The sequence below is a fragment of the Theropithecus gelada genome, chromosome 15 (assembly GCF_003255815.1).
Source record: "Theropithecus gelada isolate Dixy chromosome 15, Tgel_1.0, whole genome shotgun sequence".
In the NCBI taxonomy this organism is placed as follows: domain Eukaryota; kingdom Metazoa; phylum Chordata; class Mammalia; order Primates; family Cercopithecidae; genus Theropithecus; species Theropithecus gelada.
The window spans coordinates 28,788,573-28,812,581 of NC_037683.1; the positions used below are offsets into that span (position 1 = coordinate 28,788,573).

The 24,009-nt window shown below is 41.9% G+C and overlaps 1 protein-coding gene across 6 annotated transcripts in view; it reads left to right on the top strand.

Moving 5' to 3' along the window:
• Positions 1-1,713: 1,713 nt before the first annotated feature.
• The window catches only part of PTBP3 (polypyrimidine tract binding protein 3), a 117,149-nt gene continuing 94,853 nt past the window's right edge, over positions 1,714-24,009 (top strand). For 2 of the 6 annotated variants that reach the window (XM_025359272.1, XM_025359273.1), the window contains exons 1-2: positions 1,715-1,910; positions 4,872-4,905. In XM_025359272.1, the coding sequence (XP_025215057.1) occupies positions 1,903-1,910; positions 4,872-4,905 (42 nt within the window). In that variant the 5' untranslated portion in view covers positions 1,715-1,902. Of the gene's footprint in view, positions 1,911-2,350; positions 2,597-4,871; positions 4,906-24,009 lie in introns of those variants that run through there. The other 4 variants (XM_025359276.1, XM_025359278.1, XM_025359274.1 and 1 more) reach the window with 4 other exon arrangements.

Below are 24,009 nucleotides of genomic sequence, written 5' to 3' on the forward strand. Positions count from 1 at the left end.
AGGAGAATCACTTGAACCCGGGAGGTGGAGGTTGCAGTGAGCCCAGACTGTGCCACTGTACTCCAGCCTGGGAGACAGAGCAAGACTCCGTCTCAAAAAAAAAAAAAAAAAAAAAAAGGTAAAGGTCTCGAAGGATGCACGCAAAATTTTTACAGTGGTAGACATGGGCGGGGGTGGTTCGGGAAGAAAAATATAATTAATAACTTTTCAATATTTTATATCATTTGAATTTTCCAAAATGAGCATTTATGCTGATATTACTTGTGTAGCTAAAAAAAAAGTTAAGGAAATTTCATCAACAGAATATATCCCAAATACAGCGATAGAAAGACTGCATCAGCTACTTATCTTGTTGATTCTATATTTCCATCTGGCAATGTTTACAAATGCAACTTAATATTTAGATTTAATATACAAAACAAAATATATTTGACATTTTGGAAGAGGGACTGAGGTTAGATACAGTACTTTAAGAATGACCTCACCGAATCACTCTACCTATTTGAAAAGTTTTATGCCAAAAATATACATAAACTGACTGAGGAATCCATTCAACAGTGACGGCTGGAACCTGATTTTCTTTTGTATCCATGCAGTGCCCGGCACATAGTAGGTTAATACTGACTGAATGATGAATGAGTCCACAGTTTAGATCTTTTTAGTAGCACCTACTGATCTGAAAGCAGGAAATTAGCAAGGATAGATGTTTGAGGTTCTTGTTAGTTGCTTTTCAAATGACGAAGCCACGGGGAGGAGCCCCGCTCTTTTTTACTCAGGAGGTTAAGACTTTTGCTTAACAGTTTAGTGGGTTACGTTTTGGTGATCTTTGAGTTGAAAAAGTATTCTATTTCACACTAAAAAGGGAAAAAAGCAAGCGTGTTGTCATTCGTTGTATTATATATATACTTTTTGCTCAGACCAGAGGAGAGGGCTCTCTGATGCAAACGTTTCCTGGTTGTGAAACTGTGAGCAAATCACTCTCTTTATATCCATATTTTCATCTGAAAAAAGCGAATAATGAGTAAACTTTTTAAAAATGCTGGAAATATAGCCATTCCATGTTTGTACAATGAATTTTTCATGTACATTCAATACTAGACGGTCAGGTCGAAATGCACTCAGATACTTAGAGTGTATACAAATTCCAGTCCGGGCGGCCTCTTTCACCTCATTCATCGCCCCAGCCACACCTATGGGGCTGCTGCCGGTCCCAGCGGTCGACTCCAGCGCGAAGCGGCCAGAGGCTGGCCCCTGGACGTGCCATCTACAGCCTTGCGCACGCGGGGCAATTCCACCTCGTTTCTGGGGTCCTCGCGGGACATTCCTGCCTACTCTTGGGAGTCGGGTCCCCAAGGCTTTTCCCGCCGGCAGAGGGAGGCATTCAAACCCGGCAGCCCGGGTCTGCGAAGCCGGAAGGCCCGCGGGGCCGCGAGAGGGCGGGCGGGGCGCGCGCCGGAGCGGGAAGCACAAGGCGCGCGCTCCCGCGAACGCAGGAGGGAGGCTGGGGGCGCGCGCGCGCGCCGGGATGAGGGGCCGAGAGGCGGGGTCTTACAGCGACCGCTGGAAGAGGGCGCCCCAGAGCCGAGCCGGAGGCCGGCTGCGAGCCGGGCGAGGGTGGGCGCGAGCGCAGGGGCGGGCCCCGAGGGAGGGCGGGGACGCTGAGGGGGCGGGGGCGGGCCAGACGGGGACGCGCTCGCGGGGTGGGGAAGGCGGGGGCGCGGCGGTGGCGGGAGCGTGCCCGGTCCCCGCCCCTGTTTCCCACTCTCCTTCCACCTCGGACCGGCCGGGGCTCCGCAGAGGCGACGCTAGCTTGTCCCCGGAACCGCCCTGCTGCCGCCGCCTGCTTCCTCCGCTTGCGGTTAGCCCGTCAGTCCCTGCTCTGTGCGCGCCTCCGTCTGGGCCATGGATGGGTAAGTGCTAGGCGGCGCGGCGGCCGCACCGGGTTGCTCTGGCGCCGCTTCCACCCGGCTCTCGGCGGGACGCGCAAGGGCTGGGAAGCCGTGCGCGGCGCCGGCGGCCGGAGGAGCGGCCCCGGCCAAGCCCGACGGTGGGGCTTCCGGGCGTCTCTGTGGGGATCCCGGAATCGCCGAGGCGCGGTCCGCCGCAGCCTCTCTTTTCCCCACGCGGTGCCCCGGACACGTCCGCTCCTTCCCAGCCTTACTCGACACACCCGGGAGCGGAGGAAAGCCCGGTCCGGCCGCGGTGCCGGGGTCCGCCTTCCGCGCCTCGAGTCCGGGGAGCCCAGCTCGGCCTCCCGACACTTCCTCTCAGAAAATGGTGCGCGGCGCTGGGGGAGGCGGAGGCGGCGCGCGGGGCGGGCGTCCTCCTGCCGGGGGAGTTGCTGTTTACCGGCGAGGTGGGGCGAGCGGCCGACGGCGGGTGCAGGCGTCGGTACCCGTCTGGGCGGCGACCTGGTCCCAAGCCGCGGTCCCACGCGGGGTCCCCGGGCCGCCGCGGGACTTGGCCGAGGTCTCCTGACTTGTGCTGTGAGATACGTTAACGTTTTCTCGACATCAGGGATCTGGACTTAGTGACCGTGGACGCTTCCCCCTCACCATTCTCTCTCCCCAAGAAACTTAATGAATTCTCTGCCCGTGTATGTAAAATATGATGTACGAGCGATTTTCGGGGGCCTTTCAAATGCTCAAAAATTTAATGGGGGTCCGTGACCAAAATAAAAAGATTTAGAGTCTATGTATATGAACGGTGCTCTGGGGACTCAGGGATATGGGGTGGGACTTGACATATTTTGGTAATTAAAGTAACAACTATGTTAGAATCTTGGTGAATTAATTGAAGGTTGTAGTGTCTGTACCTACAGATTAAAAAAAAATCTCCAACTCGGTTTATTCCCTTTATGTATTTGAGGTTTTGTTTGGCTTGTTACCTACTTTCGATGACAAGATTTCTGTAAGGTTGTGGAATATATGCAACTTGCTAGAACAGTAAAAGTCGTTCACATGTTGCCATATAGTTGATAATTGTTATGCTATTTGAAGAAGATGAAATCTTCCAACAGGTTTTGACCTCATTAGATTTCATTTATTTTACTTTCACAATATTAAGTGTATATGACATTTCGGATTGATTCATTTGAATGCAGATTGCACACTGCTCCAGATATCGAAGTGAAATTTTAGATTTTATTCATGATTGGGATGTTCTTTATTTTTATTTAATTGAAGCTTTAAAAATTTTCTTAAAATTATAACTTTTGGGTACACAGTAGGTGTGTATATTTTGGGGGGAATTGAAGCTGTTTTTATTGTTTGAAGTTTCTTCGAGAATATTGTTGAAAACTTATTTCACATTGCCTTATTCAGTTAGATTTTATATGTTGAAAAATTTTGTGGTCGTAAAGATTTGTGTCGTACTAATATTTTGGTTCAGGCAGGCTGTGAAATTAGCATTTCATTATGTGTAGTTAATTGTCTGGAGAGTTTGACTTAAATATGGATGCAGGCTATTCTTTTGTGTCGTAAAATTTATAGTTTTAATAAAGAGGACTCTTGAATTTTGCGTCTTTGCTGTTAAACTCTAGGATAACTGTGAAGTGCAAACTTAACTTTTTGATAGTGTTTAAGAAGTTAACTCTCCCTTCACCCTATTTGTGGTTTTAGAGGTAGTATTGGGTTTATTGGTTTCAATATGCAAGGCAGTTATACAGATACTGACTGGAAGGTAAGTTCATTTGGAAGTTCAGGTCGGAGCATAAGTTGCCCTTTGCATCAGAACCAATAATCGTAGTGTTAAACAATCTTATTTTTTATGCAGCAAGGGTCCAGTTACTTTTCACATTTAAATTTTAGACAAATGAATTTCAAGTTTCAGAAGTTTACAAGGAAAAATAAAAAATCTACGTGGTGTTTTTAAAACAGTTTACATCATCTAGAGTCATTTGTTAACTTTTATGAGGTAATGATGACATAGGTTATTAACAATATGTAGAATGTATTTGTAGCTTTCTTCTAGGAGATAGGAAAAAAACATCAATCGAAGACAGTTTCTTGGGGCTTAGAAAAGAAGAGTTTTTGTATGGCAGGACTTTAAAGGGGATTTTCACACCCTGGTCTTAAGGGATGTGGTTTAAGAATACAGTGCATTTTTGCCTTCAGGAGACTAATTAAATTTCTACATTTTCCAACAGCCTGAAAAAGATCCTTCTTCCTTTTTTGGATAGTTAAAAAACAAACCACAAGCCACCAGTCAACATATCTTTCTAGTTCCTCCTCAAATCCCAACTGTCTCTTGTGTGTGTGTATGTGTTCATTTCCTCCTGAGAGATAATTTATACTTAAACATAGTTTTGACGTGATAGAATATTTTTAAAAAGCAAATCTTTGAAAATTTTGATGTCTGAAATGTGATGTTTGTATTTATTTTAGTTCTGAGAGACTGTCTTAACTATATTTTGGTGAGCAATTTTGGGTGGTAAATGCAGATTTGCAAGATGCCTTCTATTTCTGTAAAATCCAAGCACTGGTTTTGTTTCATTTAAAACCTCAGACACGATTATTCATGCCAGTGACTTAACAAACTCCGGTGATTTTAAGTTTTGGTTTGGCTTCGTTAAATGAGGGTAAATGGATAAACACTCATTTTTATTGAAGTACGACTATACTTTCCTAAATACTAAAAGATAACTTAGGATTTGTTTCTTGCATTGGTAGTAAGGATTTGCTTTTACACTCTGCTGTTGCTAGACTGTCTCATCATTTTTCTTTGTATTAATATTTCACAACTCATCACATTCTTATTTTTATTATTTGTTATTATAATGCTTTTTCCCCCTTATTCTTACTATCTCTGTCTTTTAAAAACTTGTTCTCTAACTTTGTTTTCCATTTTCTCTTTTTACTTTTTCCATACAGTGTTGTTACAGATCTTATAACAGTCGGTTTAAAGGTAGGAATCTTTTACTATCCTTTCATACGCATTTTTATATCTTTTGGCATATTTTCAATCTCACCTGTTCATAAAATTATCTGCTTTATTGTGTAATAGTCTTTCATTTTTACTTAGCTTCAAAATAAGTAGACCTGAGGTAATTTTGGATTTTACGTATTTATAAGGAGGAACTATAGTATTATGTATAGCAGTTAAATGTAGCCTAGGCTTAGGCTGGGTGCGGTGGCTCACACCTGTAATCCCAGCAGTTTGGGAGGCTGAGGTGGGCGGATTGTTTGAGCCCAGGAGTTTGAGACCAGCCTGGGCAACACCGTGAAACCCTATCTCTATTAAAAAAATAAAAAATAAAAAAATTAGCTGGTCATGGTAGCGCGTGCCTGTAGTCCCAGCTACTTGGGAGGCTGAGCTGGGAGAATCACCTGAGCCCGGGAAGTCAAGGCTGCAGTGAGTGTGATTGTGTCACTGGACTCCAGCCTGGGCACTGGGAGTGAGACCCTGTCTCAAAAAAAAAAAAAAAAAGAAAAAAAGAAAAAGTGTAGCCTAGACTCTGATTTATCTTTTTACCATGTCCTTTCTTATATCCTCTTTCATGGATGTATCAATGAGAATAATCTAAGCAGGTGACACGTCTTTCTTTTTTTTTTTTTTTTTTTGAGACGGAGTCTCGCCGTGTCGCCCAGGCTGGAGTGCAGTGGCGCGATCTCGGCTCACTGCAAGCTCCGCCTCCCGGGTTCACGCCATTCTCCCGCCTCAGCCTCCGAGTAGCTGGGACTACAGGCGCCCGCCACCACGCCCGGCTAGTTTTTTTTTTTGTATTTTTAGTAGAGACGGGGTTTCACCATGTTAGCCAGGATGGTCTCGATCTCCTGACCTCGTGATCCACCCGCCTCGGCCTCCCAAAGTGCTGGGATTACAGGCTTGAGCCACCGCGCCCGGCCGACACGTCTTTCTTTAGTGCCTACTATGTGTCAGGTGTTTTACATGTATTTTTACTAATCATAGCAATCCTTCAAGGTGAGTAATCAGTATTCCCATTTTAGAGGTGAAAAAATAGCTTTAGAAAGTTCGTGTCCAAGATGTAGTACACTAGTGTTCAAACTCTTGTCTTCCAGGTACCAAAGCCTGACTTTTTTCATTATACCTAGCTTTCAGCAATGAGAGTTGTGTCTAAAAGGCAAACATCCAGAGAGCTGGATAATTAGTGTTTTATAATAATGATTCTTCTAGGTTTTAAATCATTTCAGTTTTACCGAAGTCTTTTCATTTATTGGGGTTTGTTTGTTTGTTTGTTTTGAGGCGGAGTCTCACTGTTGCCCAGGCTGGGGTGCAGTGGTCCAATCTGTGCTCACTGCAGCCTCCACCTTTGAAGGGGTTCAAGTGATTCTTTTGCTTTAGCCTCCTGAGTAGCTGGGATTACAGGCACACGCCACCATGCCTGGCTAATTTTTTGTATTTTTAGTAGCAATGGGGTTTCGACACGTTGCCCAGGCTGGTCTCCAACTCTTGACCTCAGGTGATCTGCCCTCCTTGGCCTCTCAAAGTGCTAGGATTACAGGCATGAGCCACTGCGCCCGGCCCATTTATTGGATTTTAAAATATAAATTAAGTAAACAGTGCCCATCTGTATAAGACTTAAAATATCTGGATGTTCTAAATGTTCCCTTAGTATTTTAATATTTGATATAGCTGAGTTGAGAATCTAGTTGTAGAAGCCACTTACAGTTCAGATTATTGTAGAAAGAAATAATTCATCTTTGTTTTTATGTATCTTACACATTATAGATTAACTTATGTAAATTTGTTCCACCACTTTGGGTCCATCTGTGTTCATCACCTCTTCTTGCTAGCAAATTTCAGGCTCCTGCTTTATTTGCATTTGTAGGATCTGACAGTGGTGTTCATTCATGGTTTTTTTGTTGTTTGTTTTTAACTCTGTCACCTAGGCTGGAGTGCAGTGGTGGCATGATCATAGTTCATTGCAGCCTCGAACTCCTGAACTCAAGCCATCCTCTTGCCTCAGCCTCCAAAGTAGTAGTAAATCTACAAGTGTGCACCACCATGCCCAGCTGGGATTTTGCTGTGTTGCCCAGACTGGTCTCAAACTCTTGGTCTCTCAGAGTGCTGGGATTGCAGGCATGAGCCACTGCGCCTGTCCTAAAAATATGTCTTGATAAGTTAAAGAAAATTTAAATGTTAGATGCAGGAACCATATTTGAATACAAGATTTGGCTTTCTGACTACCTGCTTTTAGCAAGCACTTGGTAAACAAAGATCAGATCCTACTCTGAAGAGAAGATAAGCTTACTAGTTGATTCAGTAGCAATCTTTATTTTTATAGACTTAGATACTGGGAATGTAAAATTATGCATTATCTGGAGAAATTTCTCTAAGATTGTTCTTTTTGGATTCCATCCAAGGAAGCTTAATTACCAAGTAAATACTAAGAGGCCAATAAGGCTCATAATTCATCTAGATTGTGTGAAAGATAATCTAGCAGTTACTTAATTTCCCTTGTATGCCATCTGAATATGATGACACAACAAATGGTTTCAGCCAGTGGCAAGAGTGGATTTCAGGTTATCTTCCGTAAGTTGCTTTCCTGGATTCAGAAGAGTAATATGAACTTTTAAAAAAAGAATTGAAAATGCTCTGTAGTATAACATAAAATCCATTGTTTTAGAGAAAGAAAACTGAGTTGTTTTTAGAGATTAAGTGATTCACCAGAATATGTTAAGAGGGCAGGGATTTTTGCTATTTTCTTCACTACTGTGTTTCCAGTGTCTGTCACATAATAAGCTCTCAGAAATATTTGATGAGTGAATGAATGCCAAATTGTCACATGGCTAGTTAGGTAGCATACTTATACAGGAACTCAAGCTTTCTCATTTTGCTAGTGTTTTTTTTTTTTTTTCCCCCTCTATTAGTCATATACTGTGGTGAGAAAGAAATCATTTCATTTTTTAAATTGGAATTTTCTTGAAGACAGGTAACACTTTTCAGGCGGCTTAGGACTGTCTTATGTTATACCTAGGTGTATACCTTGGATATTCTTTGTGGTGTTACAATTTTTTGAGCCTTGCCAAAATTAAGAAAATTGGTTTCTGATACTACTTTCATGAAAAATTTGTTTTATTTCTTCATGTAATTTTTGTTTTGTTTTGTTTTTGGTTTTTTTTGAGATGGAGGTGTCTCCCTCTGTTGCCCAGGCTGGAGTGCAGTGGCGCAATCTTGGCTCACTGCAACCTCCACCTCCTGGGTTCAAGCGATTCTCCTGCCTTAGCGTCCTGAGTAGCAGGGACTACAGGTGCATGCCACCATGCTTGGCTATTTTTTTTTGTATTTTTGGTAGAGACAGGGTTTCACCATATTGGCCAGGCTGATCTCAAACTCCTGACCTCGTGATCTGCTCACCTTGGCCTCCCAAAGTGCTGGGATTACTGGCGTGAGCTACTGTGCCCGGCCTTCTTCATGTAATTTTTGTATTTTGAAATGCTTATTGGGAAACTGAGATGTATTTGCTATTTTTTTTTCTTTCTTTGAAGACAGGCTCTACCTCTGTCGTTGCCCAGACTGGAGTACAGTGGCACAATCATGGCTCACTGCATTCTCCACCTCCAAGGCTCAAGTGATCCTCCAAGGCTCAAGTGATCCTCCTACCTCAGCCTCCTGAATAGCTAGGACCACAGGCATGTGCCACCACACCCTGTTAATTTTGAAATTTTTTTGTAGAGACAAAGGCCTCACTATGTTGTCCAGGCTGGCCTTGAATTCCTGGCCTCCAGTGATTCTCCTCCCTCAGCCTCCTAAAGTGCTGGGATTACAGGTGTGAGCCACCACACCCAAGCATAATTGCTGTCTTTAATTTTGAATTCCTATTTTTTTTTTTTTTTTGAGACGGAGTCTCGCTCTGTTGCCCAGGCTGGAGTGCAGTGGCGCGATCTCAGCCCACTGCAAGCTCCACCTCCCGGGTTTACACCATTCTCCCTCCTCAGCCTCCCGAGTAGGGTGGGACTACAGGTGCCAGCCACCACGCCCAGCTAATTTTTTGTATTTTTTAGTAGAGAGTGTTAGCCAGGATGGTCTCTTATCTCCTGACCTCGTGATCCACCTGCCTCGGCCTTCCAAAGTTCTGTGATTACAGGCGTGAGCCACTGTGCCCAGCCTGAATTCTTTTAAATGAAGAACCAACTAGATGATAATGAGTGATAACTGTACATGTTTTAAGAACTTTATTATACCATATAAATCAAAGTGTCAGCCTGTGGATAACATGGCATTTTGTGTGTCTAGCTTATACTTTTATTATTAACTAGCTGGCTTATTTTAAACTCAAATATTCCTCATAATCCTGGTTATTTTTTCGAAATACTGTCATAGCTATTAGAGTATGATTTTAAGAAAATGATGGTCTTACATACCAAATATGTTTTAGACTTTTTCTGGGTTTTCCTATTTTAAGTGAGTAGATGAGTATGAAAAACTCACATATATGGGAAGGACCATAATTGGCTTCTAGTGATTATCATCTCTGTCACTATATAGAAGAGAACAATATAGCATATTTAAATTAATTTTTGAGGATTAGTTTTCTGTTTGCTTGACCAGGGGTTGGCAAACTACGGCTATGGGCCACATTCAGCTTGCCACCTGTTTTTGTAGTTTTATTCAAACACAGCTGTGCTCATTCATATTGTCTGGCTACTTTTCACACTACAAAGGCAGTCGTGGTTGTAGTGGAGACTGCAAAACCTAAAATACTTACTCTCTGGCCCTTTACAGAAAACGTTTGCCTGCTGCTGTACTTGAGCTATAGGAAATGTAGAAGGCATTTGCTGCAATCTTTTTCCTTTTAAACTGAGCTGTAATTTACATAGAATGAAATGCACATGTCTTAAGGGTACAATTCAGTAAAATTTGACACTTGTATCCACTACTGTTTCCTGTATACCTCATTCAAGATAATGGAACACCCACTCTAGAAAGTTCCCTGTTGCCTCTTTCCAGACCCAGTTAAGGCAGCTGTTCTGATTTTTATCACCAGAGATTAGTTTTACCTGTTTCGTTTGTTTGAGACAGGGTCTCACTGTGTAGCTCAGGCTGGAGTGCAGTGGAGTGATCAAGGCTTACTGCAGTCTCAACTTCCTGGGCTCAGACGATCCTCCTGCCTCAGCCTCCTGAGTAGCTGGGACTACAGGTGCACTCCGCCACTCCGGGCTAATTTTTGTGTTTTTTGTAGAGACAGGGTTTCACCATGTTGCCCAGGCTGGTGTCCTGGGCTCAAGCCATCTGCTTGCCTTGGCCACCCAAAGTGCTGGGATTATAGGCATGAGCCACCGTGCTTGGCCAGTTTTACCTGTTTTTGAACTTCATATAAATGGAGTCATAGAGCATAAAAGCTCTTTAATGTCTGACTTCTTTTACTCAGCAAAATGGTTTTGAGAGTCATCCTTGTACTTGCATATATCAGTAGTTCTTTTTTTTTTTTTTTTTTTTTTCTGTGAGTATTCCACTGTGTGAATATAATGCAGGGGTTTTTGCTTCTTAGTTCAGCTAAATCCAGGTTCTTGTGTCACAACCAGGAAAAATTAGGCATGTGGACACATTGAAGGGTGACGAGAGTGGAATTTATTAAGCGAAAGGGGAGCTCTCAGCAAAGAGAGGGGTCCCGCCAGCTGGCTCCCACCTCAGATTGAATACCAGGCCACTACACTGGAGTTGAAGAGGCCAGGCTCCTCCCCAGCCTAAGGTGCAAATTCCTGGTGGCTCCACCCCCTTCCCCTAGTGTGCATGCGGGCCCTTAGTCTGAGCCACTCCACGTTGATTTATTTCGCTTACTGCACATGTTAAGTGATGGAATTTTTCACTGTGGGCATGTTTAGGCAAGCCCCTTGTGCATAATGACCTGGGCAGGTTGAAGGTTCTCCAGGGACCCTTCCCTCTTTACCTAGTCATTTTACTATCTCCTGACTCTATCAAATACATAACGATATTTAAAAATTCATTCTCATGTTGATGGACATTTGGGCACTTTTCAGTTTGGGGCTATTACGAATAAAGCTACCGCGAACATTTATGTGTAAGTCTTTGGGTATATGTATTTTTCATTCAATCCATGACTAGGAGTAGAATTGCTGGGTGATAGGATATGTATATGTTTAAGTTCATAAGAAATTGTTCAACTGTTTTCCAAAGTGCTGTACCACCTTACACTCTGATCAGTTTTGTATTAGAGTTCAGTTGCCTCATGTGTCAGCCAAACTGACAACACGCTGGGTGTTGTCAGTTTTTAATTTTAGGTATTCTTGTGGACTAGTATTACCTCATTTTTAGTTTTAATTTGCATGAAATTGTTGATCCAGTGATTAGTGGTGGTGAGTTTTTCATGTGCTTAGTAGGCTTTCACTTACCTTCTTTTGTGAATGTCTGTTAAGTCTTTTGTCTATTCTTTTAAAGTGTTTTTTTTTTTTTTTTTATGAGGGAGTCTCGCTCTGTTACCCAGGCTGGAGTGCAGTGGTGTGATCTTGGCTCACTGCAACTTCTGTCTCCCAGGTTCAAACTACTCTCCTGCCTCAGGTACCTGACTATCTGGGACTACAGGTGTGCAGCACCATACCTGGCTAATTTTGTATTTAGTAGAGACAGAGTTTCACCATGTTAGCCAGGCTGGTCTTGAACTTCTGACCTCAAGTGATCCACCGGCCTTGGGCTCTCAAAGTGCTGGGATTTCAGATGTGAACCACTGTACCAGGCCCTCAACATATTAATTATACTTCCTTTAACATTTGTTTAGTGGTTGCCCTATACATTGTAGCATATACATTTACTAAGTTTCTGATTTATAATGTTTTCCTTCTCCCTAAATAACTTTTAAAAAACTTTTCTTGTGGGGCATGTCCACTGATAGGAATTCTCTTGGTTTTGTGCTTCTCCTTTACTCCAAGGATGCTTTTTCTCTGCATACAGAATTCTAGGTTGTCTTTTTTTTTCTTCTTTTTCTTTTTTTAAAAAACTCTTTAAATACTTCACTTCACTTTCTTTTTGCTTGCATGGTTTCTGATGGGAAAGAAACCTCTGTAATTCTTGTCCCTGTGCCTCCGTAAGTGTGGTATTTTTTTCTTCTGGTTTCTTTTTGATTTTTCTCTTTTGTTTTCTTCAGTTTGAATGATATGCCAAGGTGTGAATTTTTTAGTGTTTATCCTGGTTGGTTTTCTCAGAGCTTCCTGAGTCTGTGGTTTGGCTATCATTAATTATGGAAAATTCTTGGCTGTTACTACTTTTACATGTTTCGTCTGCTCTGTACTCTCTCTGTTTTTTCTAGAACTTATCAGAAAATATTTCATTTCCTTCTGTGTTACCCATTTGAAATTGTCTCACATTTCTTGGACATTCTCTAATTATTTTCCTTTGCATTTCAGTTTGGAAACTTTCTGTTGAAATATCTTCAAGCTCATTGATTCTTTCCTCAGCTGTGTCCAGCCTACTGATGATGAACCCATCAGAAGTATTCTTCATTTCTGTTATAGTGTTTTTTATTTCTAGCGAAAATTTCCTTTTGATTCTTTTATAGAGTGTTCACGTCTCTGGTATATTATCCGTCTTGATTGCATGTTATCTACTTTTTCCATTACAGCCAGTGACATCATATTGCTAAGCAATCAGTGGGCTTGCTGTCTTATGTGCATAGAGGCCAATACCATGGCACTTTTCTGAGAAAAGAAGAGGTTTATTGTTGTTGAATGGCAAATAAACAGAAGGAAATGCTTAAACCTGTCTCCTCTAGCTGGGGGATGGCATTGGTTTTACAGTTGTTGAGTAATGAGGCATGATCCGAGGTGATTCCAGGAGGCGTGATTTAACTGGATCCTCCCATGTGGTGTCTGTTTTTTTTTTTTTGGAGACAGGATCTTGCTCTGTTGCCCAGGCTGGAGTGCAGTGGCATGAATCATAGCTCACTGCAACCTTGAACGTTTGGGTCCAAGTGATCCTCCTGCCTCAGCCTCCTCAGTAGCTAGGAATACACGGACATGCCACCATGCCTGGCTAATTTTAAACGATTTTTTTTGTAGAGACTGGGTTTCTCTATGTTGCTGAGGCTGGTCTTGAACGTCTGGCCTCAAGTGGTCTTCCTGCCTCAACCTCCCCAAGTCTTGGGATTACAGGCGTGAGCCCCTGCACCTGTTCAGGTGTTTGCTTCTTAATTCAGTCTCCATTCCTTGTTCCCGACTCTTGGGTTCCACCCATGGTTGCCAGCTTGGTTCACCTGGACATGTCCAGGTTATGTGACCTTCCATCTAGGGGTCCATGGCAACTGAAAAACAACTCACCATCTTATTACACAAAGGTGGACCAAGTTGGGTTGGTTCTGTGGTTAAAATAGTTATTTTAAACCATGTCTGATAATTCCAAAATCTGTGTCCTGTTTGAATCTGGTCCTGATGCTTGTTTTGTTTCTTTAGTCTGTGTTTTTTCTTACCTTAAAAGGTTAAAACACACCTTGTAATTTTTTGTTGAGAGCGAGATGTGCTGTATCAGAGAATAGGAACTGAGGTAAAAGGCCTTTAGTGTGAGTTTTATGTTATTCTGGCTAGGATTTTCTTTAGTGTCCTTGTTCTTGCCCCCTCTGTTAGAGTCTGAGCCTTGTAGCTCTTTGAGCTATAATCCTTTGCTATACTAGACCCCTGAGATGTGGCGGTAACGCGTTGGGAGTGGGGAAGCATTTCATAGCCTTTTGGTTAGTATCAGCCGTTTCCCAGGACTGTGCCTGTGCCTGTGCCTCTGATATGTGACTTTCACTAGTGTTTCAGTTTTTTTCCGCCTTAGGTAGGCCAGGTAGGCCAGAAGGGGCTGGAGTTTAGGAAATACCCTTTCCCTAGATTGGACAAAGTAAAGTTTTTTGAAAACATCAGAATAAGACTATAATTTTGGAGGAAGCGCTTGCTCTTGGTTGTTTTTCACAGTGGTTACTGTTCCCCCTCCTCCTACTAGAGACTGGAAAGGGCCTTTGTTTTTTTTGGGGGGACGGAGTCTCGCTCTGTCACCCAGGCTGGAGTGCAGTGGCGCGATCTCGGCTCACTGTAGCCTCCACCTCCTGGGATCAAGCAATTCTCCTGCCTCAGCCTCCCAAGTAGCTGGGACTACAGGTACACACTGCCACGCCTGACTAATTTTTGTATTTTTTAGTAGAGACAGGGTTTCACCACATGACCAGGATGGTATTGATTTCCTGACCTTGTGATCCGCCCGCCTTGACCTCCTAAAGTGCTGGAATTTCAGGGGTCTTTTAATATCTTAACCTTAAGAACTTGGTGTAGGATTCCTGGTAAAGCCTACGGAAGTATGGGGGCCCTTAGGAATACAGGCTCTGAGGGTTTCTTACTTGTATGTTAGTTCTTACTCCAGCAGTTTGTCAGAGTTACCATTTAAGTAGTCCTGTCAAATTTTTTTTTTTTTTTTTTTTTGAGATGGCGTATTCCTCTGTCACCCAGGCTGGACTGCAGTGGCACGATCTTGGCTCACTATAAGCTCTGCCTCCTGGGTTCATGCCATTCTCCTGCCTCAACCTCCCTAGTAGCTGGGACTCAGGTGCCCGCCACCATGCCCAGCCAATTTTTTGTATTTTTAGTAGAGACAGGGTTTCACTGTATTAGCCAGGATGGTCTCGATCTCCTGACCTCGTGATCCGCCCACCTCAGCCTCCCGGGTGCTGGGATTACAGGCGTGAGCCATTGTGCCCGGCAAGTAGTCCTATCAATTTATAGTTCCAGCAGATTCTGCTGCAGACAAGGATACCTCGATTGTGACTCTGGATTCGGCAGTCTTCAGATTTTGATGTGGTGATTTGCCTAATGACCTTACTGTTCAAGAATAGCTGATGATTTTTAGTTTGTTAGGTTGTTTTTTTTTTTTCCCCAGACTAAGTCTCGCTCTGTTGCCCAGTCTGGGGTGCAGTGGCATCATCTCAGCTCTCTGCAGCCTCCGCCTGCCGGGTTCAAGCGACCTCCTGAGTGGCTGGGATTACAGGTGTGTGCCACCATGCCCAGCTAATTTTTATATTTTTAGCAGAGACAAAGTTTCACCATGTTGGTCAGACTGGTCTCGAACTCCTGACCTTGTGATCCGCGCCGCCCCCCCCCACCCCCGGCCTCCCAAAGTACTGGATTACAGGTGTGAGCCACCATGCCCAGCCAATTTTCTTTTTGTAAAGGCAAAAGTGACAGCTTCCAAACTAGGAAGTCCTACCCATTCTTTCAAATAGGGTTTATATCTCTATTACTGAGTGTAAGAATTCTTCATATATTGTGAATGTAAGTCCTTTGTCAGATGTATGTATTGTGAATATTTTCCTGTCTGTGGCTTGTCTGTTCATTTCTTAATGGTGTCTTTTGATAAATAGAAGAATTTAATTTTGATACATTTAATTTCTCTTCCTTTTAGGTTATAGCTTTGTATGTCTCATCTAACTAAGAAATCTGCTTTTTCCAAAGATGAGAAGGAAGATTTTCTCTTTTATTTGCTTTAAGAAGCCTTGTAGTTTTAGCTTTTATGGTTTAGGTCTCAGATAAATCTCAAATTTATTTTTGTGTATGGTATGAGTAAACAATCCAGGTAGTTTGGCACCATTTGTTGAAAAGATTTTCCTCTCCAGACTGAATTGTGTTGGCACTGTTATTTGAAAATCAACTTACCATATGTGAGCGGGTCTGTTGCTGCATACTCTATTCTTATCCCTTGATCTAGTTTTCCATTCTTGTGTTAATTATCACACTGTCTTGATGACGAGGGGGTTATAGTATGTCTTAAAGTCAAGTCAAGTAGGCACTTCTGTTTTGTTCTTATCGAAATTGCTTTGGCTGTTCTAGATCATTTGAATTTCATTTTAAAATTTAAAGTCAGCTTGTCATATTCTATAGAAGCAGCTGTGATTTTCCCTGGCATTGCTTAAAAATCTGTAGGTCATTTGACATTTGACATTTTAGTTTTCAAAATGTATTTTTCTTTTTTAAGTTTTAATTGACAAAAATTGTATATATTAATGATAGGCAACATGTTTTGTAATATACATTGTGGGATGACTAAGTCAAGCTAATTAACATATGCATTATCTCACTTATTTATCATTTTTTCTGGTGATAACACTGAAAATATATTTTTTTCTTTTTTCTTTTTTTTTTTAAAAGAGAAAGGGTCTCGTCCTCTTGCCCAGGCTGTATTGCAGTGGTGCAATTATAACTCACTGCAGCCTTGATCTTCTGGGCTCAAGCGATCCTCCCATCTCAGCCTCCTGAGTAGCTAGGACTATAGGGTGTATGCCACCATGCCCAGCTAATTTTAAAAACTAAAGTGTATAGTCACCATGTTAAACGATTGATCTCTCGAACTTATTTCTGCTAACTGAAATTTTGTATCCTTTGACCAAAATGTCCCCAGTTTCACTCCCAACCTCTGGTAACCACCATTGTACTTTCAGCTTCTATGATTTCAGCTTTCTTAGATTGTACATGTAAGTGGGATCATGTGGCATTTGACTTTCTGCACCTGGCTTATTTTACTTAATGCAGTGTCCTCCAGGTTCGTCCATGTTGTCTCATGACAGGATTTCCTTCTTTTTAAAGGCTGAATAGTATTCCATTGTACGTGTATACCACATTTTGTTTATCCATTCATCCACTAAGGGACACTTCGGTTGGTTTCATATCTTGGCTATTGTGAATAATTCTGCAATGAACATGGGAATGCAGATGTCTTTTCGACATACTGGCTCCATTTCCTCTGGATATATAACCAGTAGAAAGATTGCTGGATCATATGGTAGTTCTATTTTTAATATTTTTGGAAACTTCCATACTGTTTTCCATAATGGCTCTACTCATTTACATTCCCACCAACTGTGTACAAGGGTTTCTTTTTTTCCTTTTTTGATAATAGCTCTTCTAACAGATGTGAGGTGATATTTCCTTGTGGTTTTAAGTTGTAGTGTCTTGATGATTAGTGATGTTGAACATGTTTTTATATATCTGTTTGCTGTTGAATACCTGGGACTATAGGGACATGCTACCACACCTGGCTATTTTTAAATTTTTGTAAAGTTACAGTCTCTCTGTGTTGCCCAGGTTGGTCTCGAACTCCTGAGCTTAAGTGATCCTCTCACCTTGGCTTCCCAGAATGCTGGGATTACAGGTGTGGGCTATTGTTCCTGGTTGTGTCTTCAATTTCTGTCATCAGTGTTTTATAATTTTCAATGTACCCTTCTTGGTTAAATTTATTTCTGAGTATTTTTTTTGTAGCTACTGTAAATGAAATTTTCTTTTTTTGTTTTTTTTTTCCTTAAGATGGAGTTTTGCTCTTGTTGCCCAGGCTGGAATGCAATGGCATGATCTCGGCTCACTGCAACCTCCGCCTCCCAGTTTCAAGAGATTCTCCTGCCTCAGCCTCCTGAGTAGCTGGGATTATAGAGGCATGTGCCACCACACCTGGCTGATTTTGTATTTTTAGTAGAGATGGAATTTCTCCATGTTGGTCAGGCTGGCCTTGAACTCCCGACCTCAGGTGATCTGCCCACCTTGGCCTCCCGAAGTACTGGGATTACAGGCATGAGCCACTGTGCCTGGCCCATAAATCAAATTTTTTAAATTTCTTTTTGACATTTCAAGCATATTGAGCCTTCTATGAAACAATATCTCAATTTTTTTCTTTTCTTTTTTTTTTTTTTTGAGTCAGAGTCTCACTCTGTTGCCCAGGCCGGAGAGCAGTGGTATGATCTCAGCTCACTGCAACCTCTACCTCCCAGGTTCAAGTGATTTTTCTGCCCTCGCTTTCTGAGTAACTAGGACTACAGGTGTGTGCTACCATGCCCAGCTAATTTTTATATTTTTAGTCACGATGGGGTTTCACCATATTGGCCAAGCTGGTCTTGAACTCCTGACCTCAAGTGATCTGCCTACCTTGGCCTCCCAGAGTGCTGGAATTACAGGTGTGAGCCACTGCACCCAGCTTTCAAATTCTTTTATGTCGTCTTTAATTTCTTTCAGTGTTGGTCTGTTGTTTTCAGTGTGCAGGTTTTGCACATGTATCCCATTTTTCTTGATAATGTAAATGGTGTTTTATTGTCAGTATATAGAAATACTTTGCATATTGATCTTGTATTTTGTGATATTGCTATAAAAACATTCCTTTTTTTGGGTAAATTTCTTAGGATTTTTATCTTTTTTAAATTTATTTTTATTTTACTTATTTTTTTTTTTTAAGACAGAGTTGTGCTGTCGCCCAGGCTGGAGTGCAGTGGCATGATCTCAGCTCACTGCAGGCTCCGCATCCCGGGTTCACACCATTCTCCTGCCTCAGTCTCCCGAGTAGCTGGGACTGCAGGCACCCGCCACCATGCCCAGCTAATTTTTTGTATTTTTAGTAGAGACGGGGTTTCACCGTGTTAGCCAGGATGGTCTCGATCTCCTGACCTCATGATCCGCCCACCTCAGCCTCCCAAAGTGCTAGGATTACAGGCGTGAGCCACCGCGCCTGGCCAGGATTTTTTATGTACATGATCGTGTCATCTGAGAATGTAGTTTTATTCTTTTCTAATCTGGGTGACCTTTATTTCTTTTTCTGATTTCTGTGTATCTTTGCCTTATTGCTGCTCCTTAGGGGAAAGCAGTCAGTCTTTCTGAGCTGTAGGTTTTTCTTAGATGCCCTTTTTTTAGGTTGAAAGCATTTCTTACTATTTCTTGTTTGCTGTTCTTTGGTAACATTAATGGGTGTTGGATTTGTATTTTTCAGGGAATTTTTGTATTTCAGTTAAGTTGTTAGGATTTATGGATGTAAAGTTGTTCATAATGATTTTTTTTTTTTTTTTGAGACAGAGTCTAGCTCTGTCACCCGGGCTGGAGTGCAATGGTGCGATCTTGGCTCACTGCAACCTCTGCCTCCCGGGTTCAAGCAATTCTTCTGCTTCTCCTGAGTAGCTGGGATTATAGGCGCACACCACCATGCCTGGCTAATTTTTTTAGTAGAGACAAAGTTTCACTGTGGTCAGGCTGGTCTCGAACTCCTGACCTCGTGATCCGCCTGCCTTGGCCTCCCAAAGTGCTGGAATTACAGGCGCCACTATGCCCGGCCCATAATGTTTTCTTACTATCCTTTTAATGTTGTAGGATCTGTAGTAATTTTCATCTTTTCAGTACCAATATTCATAATTGATGTTTTCTTTTTTTTCCTGATTGGCATAGCTTTCAGTATTGTTGGTCTATTTGAAAAGCAGCTTTTGGTTTTATTAATTTCCTGTGTTGGTTGACTCCTGAATTTCATCAGTTTTACTCTTTATTTCCTTCTTTCTATTTACATTGAGTTTAATTTGCTTTTCTTGACTTGATGTCTTTCTTTTAGACAGAGTCTTGCTCTCTTGCCCGGGCTGGAGTGCAGTGGTGCAATCATGGTGCACCTGGATCCTGGGCTCAAGTGATCCTCCCACCTCAGCCTCCCAAGTAGCTGGGACTACAGTCATGTACCATTGTGCCTCGCTAATTTTTTTTCTTTTTCTTTTCTTTTCTTTTTATTTGAAGACGGAGTCTCACTGTGTTGCCCAGGCTGGAGTGCAGTGATGCAGTCTTGGCTCACTGCAACCTCTGCCTCCTGGGTTTAAGCAATCCTCCCACCATGCCCAGCTAATGTTTTAAAAACATTTTTTGTAGAGATGGGGTTTTGTCATGTTACCCAGGCTGGTCTTGGACTCCTGGGTTCCAATGATCCTCCTGCCTTGGCCTCCCAAAGTGCTGGGATTACAGGTGTGAGCCACTGTTCCTGGCCTTTTTCTTTACTTTTTTTTTTTTTTTTTTGAGATGGTGTCTTGCTTTGTAGCCCAACCTGGAGTGCAGTGGCATGATCTCAGCTCACTGCAGCCTCTGCTTCCCAGGTTCAAGCAGTTTTCCTGCCTCAGCCTCCCGAGTAGCTGGGATTACAGGTGCCCACCACCGTGCCTGGCAAATTTTTGTAGTTTTTTGTAGAGACAGGGTTTCTCCATGTTGGCCAAGGCTGGTCTTGAACTCCTGACCTCAAGTGATTCACTCGCCTCAGCCTCCCAAAGTGCTGGGATTATAGGTGTGAGCCACCACGCCCGTCCCCTTCTTTTTTTTTTTTTTTTTTTTTGAGACGGAGTCTCATCCTGTCACTGAGGCTGGAGTGCAGCGGCACAGTCTCAGCTCACTGCAGCCTCCTTTTTCCAGGTTCAAGCTATTTTCCTGCCTCAGCCTCCCAAGTAGCTGGGATTATAGCTGCCTGCCACCATGCCTGGCTAATTTTTGCATTTTTAGTAAAGACGGGGTTTCGCCATGTTGACCAGGCCAGTCTCGAACTCCTGACCTCAAGTGATCCACTCGCCTCAGCCTCCCAAAGTCCTGGGATTACAGGCGTGAGCCATTGTGCCCAGCCTGATACTTTCTTTTTAAGCAGCTTAAGACAACATTTATTTGTTAGTATTAAGATTTGTTATCTGCCAGTGTCTGTGTGTCAGGGATCTGGGCATGGCTTACTTGGGTTTTCTGGTTCTAGAACTTCTATAAGGTGTTGGTGGGTGCTGCAGTCAGCTTCCAGGAAGAATCCATGTTCATGCTCACTTGTGTGGTTGTTGGCAGGAGTCATCTCCTGGGCCTTTGAGATAAAGGCCTTACTGGAAGCCACACTGAATTTCTTGCCATGTGCTTCTCTCCTTAGGACAACTTGCTGCTTATAAATACGTAAAAAGAGAGCAAGAGAGTATGAGGTAAAAGTCTTTTGAAACCTAATTTCAGAAGTGGCATCCCGTCATTTTTGCTGTATTCTGTTCAGTAGAAGCGAGTTTCTGGGTGCAACCTATACTTTAGGAGAGAAAATTACACTTGGACACGAATTCTAGGAGATGGGGATCTTTTGGCACCACCTTAGAAGTTCGCCTACCACACTTCAAGAGAAACTGCATGATCTGGGTAGTGCATATGCTTAACTTTACTAGATAGTTCCAGAGAACTCTCTGTTAGTGTATGACAGTTACCATTGTTACAATGTATTGGCAACACTTGCTATTTTGACTAGAGATCTTTTTGAATGTAATAATTTAATGCTATAAATTTCGCTCTAAGCATGGCTTTAGCGCTATCTCAGAATTTTTATCCTGTTTTCATTTTTATTCAGAAAAAATTAAATTCCAAGAAAGTAGAAGGAAGGAAATAATGAGTCCCTTAGACCAAATGTACAAATTCCTTGAAAGACAATGAGCTATCAGATGACCACAACTGACATGAGTTGGAAAGTGTTCCCTTCTGTTTGAAATAATTTGTATAAGATTGGTATTATTTCTTTTAAAACTCTGATAGAATTCATCAGTGTAGCTATTTGTGAGTGTATTTTCCTTGTTGGAAGGTTTTAAATTATGAATTAAGTTTTTAAAACCATGTCATTCAGATGTTCTGTTTCGTTCTTTTTTAAAATGGTTTTTTATTTTTATTTTTTGAGACAGGATTTCACTCTGTCACCTAGGCTGAAGTGCAGTGGCGCTATCATAGCTCACTATAGCCTTGAACTGCTGGGCTCGAGTGATCCTCCTTCTCAGCCTCCTGAGTACAAATTTTCTATTTCTTTAGCTGCATCCCACAACTTTTGATATGGCTGGCTTTAATTTTCACTTAGTTCAAAATATTTTCTGTTCTTGCTTGGGACTTCTCTTTTGGCCCATGATTTTTTATAAATGCATTTAATTTATAAATATTTTGGTTTTCCAGATATCTTTTTGTTACTGGTTTTTTTAAAGCTTACTACTTTGATCAGACAGGATGCTTTGTATCATTTCAATCCCTTTATGTATCCATAGGTTGGTTTTATGTCAAACATATGGTTTGTCTTTATGAATGTTCTGTGAATGCTTGAATGTGTAGTCTAATTTTGTTGGGTGTAGTGCCTTTTAAATGTCAGTGGGACAGACTGGTTGAAATTCAGGTTTTTTGTATCTTTACTGATTTTTTATTCTGCTAATTAAAGAGAAGAGAAATACTGAAATTTCTATCTGCAATTGTGGATTTGTGTATTTCTTTTTGTAGTTCTGTGTTTCTTTTTTGTTTGTTTGTTTTGTTTTGTTTTTTTGTTTCATTTGAGACAGGGTCTCGCTGTCTAGCCCAGGCTCTTCTAGGCTTAAGGGATCCTCCTGCCTCCGCCTCCTAAGTAGCTGGGACTGAAAGAGTACACAGGTTAATTTTTAAATTTTTGTAGAGACGAGTCCTTGTTTTGTTGTGCAGGCTGATCTCAAACTTCTGGGCTCAAGCAAACCTCCCACTTTGACCTCCCAAAGTGCTGGGATTACAGGCATGAGCTACTGCACCCAGCTGTTCTGTCAGTTTTTGCTTTATGTATTTTGAAGTTCAGTTACTAGATGTATTCACATTTAGGAGTGTTATATCTTGGTGAGTTGACCTTTTGTCTCTTTGCGAAATATACATTTTTATCTCTAGTAATAGTTCCTATCCTGAAGTGTACTTTGTCTAATGTTAATGTAGCCATTCCAGCTTTCTTATGGTTGGTATTTGTGTGGTATACATTTCTCCCTCTGTATCCTTGGGAGATTGGTCCAGAACTTCCCAAGGACCCCGAAATCTGTGGATGCTGAAGTCTTTTATATAAAATAGAGCAGTATTTGCATATAACTTACAGCATATCCTGCTGTATACTTTAAATCACTTCTGGGTTACTTAAAATGCCTAATACAGTGCTTACACATAACCTCATTTGCGTGGATTCGTTCAAGGTAGTATTTGGCACATGGCAAACTCAACTTTTGCTTTTTGTAACTTTGTGGAACTTTTTTTTCCCCAAATGTTTTCCGTCTTCATTTGGTTCATCCATGGATGAAGAAGTAATCGATACGGAGAACTGGCTGTATTTTTTTCCTATTCCTTTTCTTTTAATCTATCTGTATTTAAGATAGGTTAAAGAACAGATGAGCCAAAGACAACAAATGGCAAGATGGTGGACTTAAATCTACTTAAGAGGATTAACTTCCAAAAGACTCTGGCTTCGCTTTCTCTTTGCTCACTCTGATAAAAGTGAGCTGCCATATTATAAGTTATCTTATGGACAGGCCCATGTACAAACTGAATCCTGCCAGCAACCACTTGAGTAAATGTGGAAGTGGATCCTTCATTTGTTCTGTTAAGCCTTGAGATGATTCTGGTCTGTGACAGACTCTCCAGAGGACCTAGCTAAGCCGTGTCCAGGTTTCTGACTTCCACAAATTAAGTTACAAAATATTTGTTTTTTCCAGCTGCTAAATTTTGGAGTAATTAGTTATGCAGGCATGGATAAACAGTACAGCTGCCTACTCACAATGGTGAATAAATATCGAAGAAATGAATATAAAAATAACTTATTAGGCTGGGTGTAGTGGCACACACCTGTAGTCCCAGTGCCTTGGTAGGTTGAGGTGGGAGGATTATTTGAGCCCATGAGAGGAGGTTACAGTGAGTTGTGATTGCATCACTGCAGTCCAGCCTGGGTGACAGAGCGAGACCCTGTCTCTTAAAAGAGAAAAAGTCTTATTAATGTCAAAGTAAGGTTATGTAAGTGCAATTACTCTTTCGTTGTAAATTACTATGGGTATGACTTTGTTATATGATCATGTTATCTTTATCTGATAGCTTACCATAGTGTGTACATACCACATATATACTTTGATTTTCCTTTTCCTTTTTTTTTTTTTCTTTCAGTGTTTTGCTGTCACCCAGGCTGGAGTGCAGTGGCACAATCTCAGCTCACTGCAGCCTTGACCTCCTGAGCTCAAGCAGTCCTCCCACTTCAGCCTCCTGAGTAGCTGGGAACACAGGCAGGCACCACCATACCTGGCTAATTTTTGTATATTTTGTAGAGACAGGGTTTCGCCATGTTGCTTGGGCTGGCCTCCAACTTCTGGACTCAAGCAGTCTGCCCGCCTTGGCCTCCCAAAGTTCTGGGATTACATGCATGAACCACTGTGCCCGGCCTTTTTCTTTTTAATGGTTTATGTTTTCTTAGTGTACTAATGTGAATTTCATTGACTTATTATTTTTCTAAAAACTTTATTTTAATATAAAATTACAGAAAGATTATAAG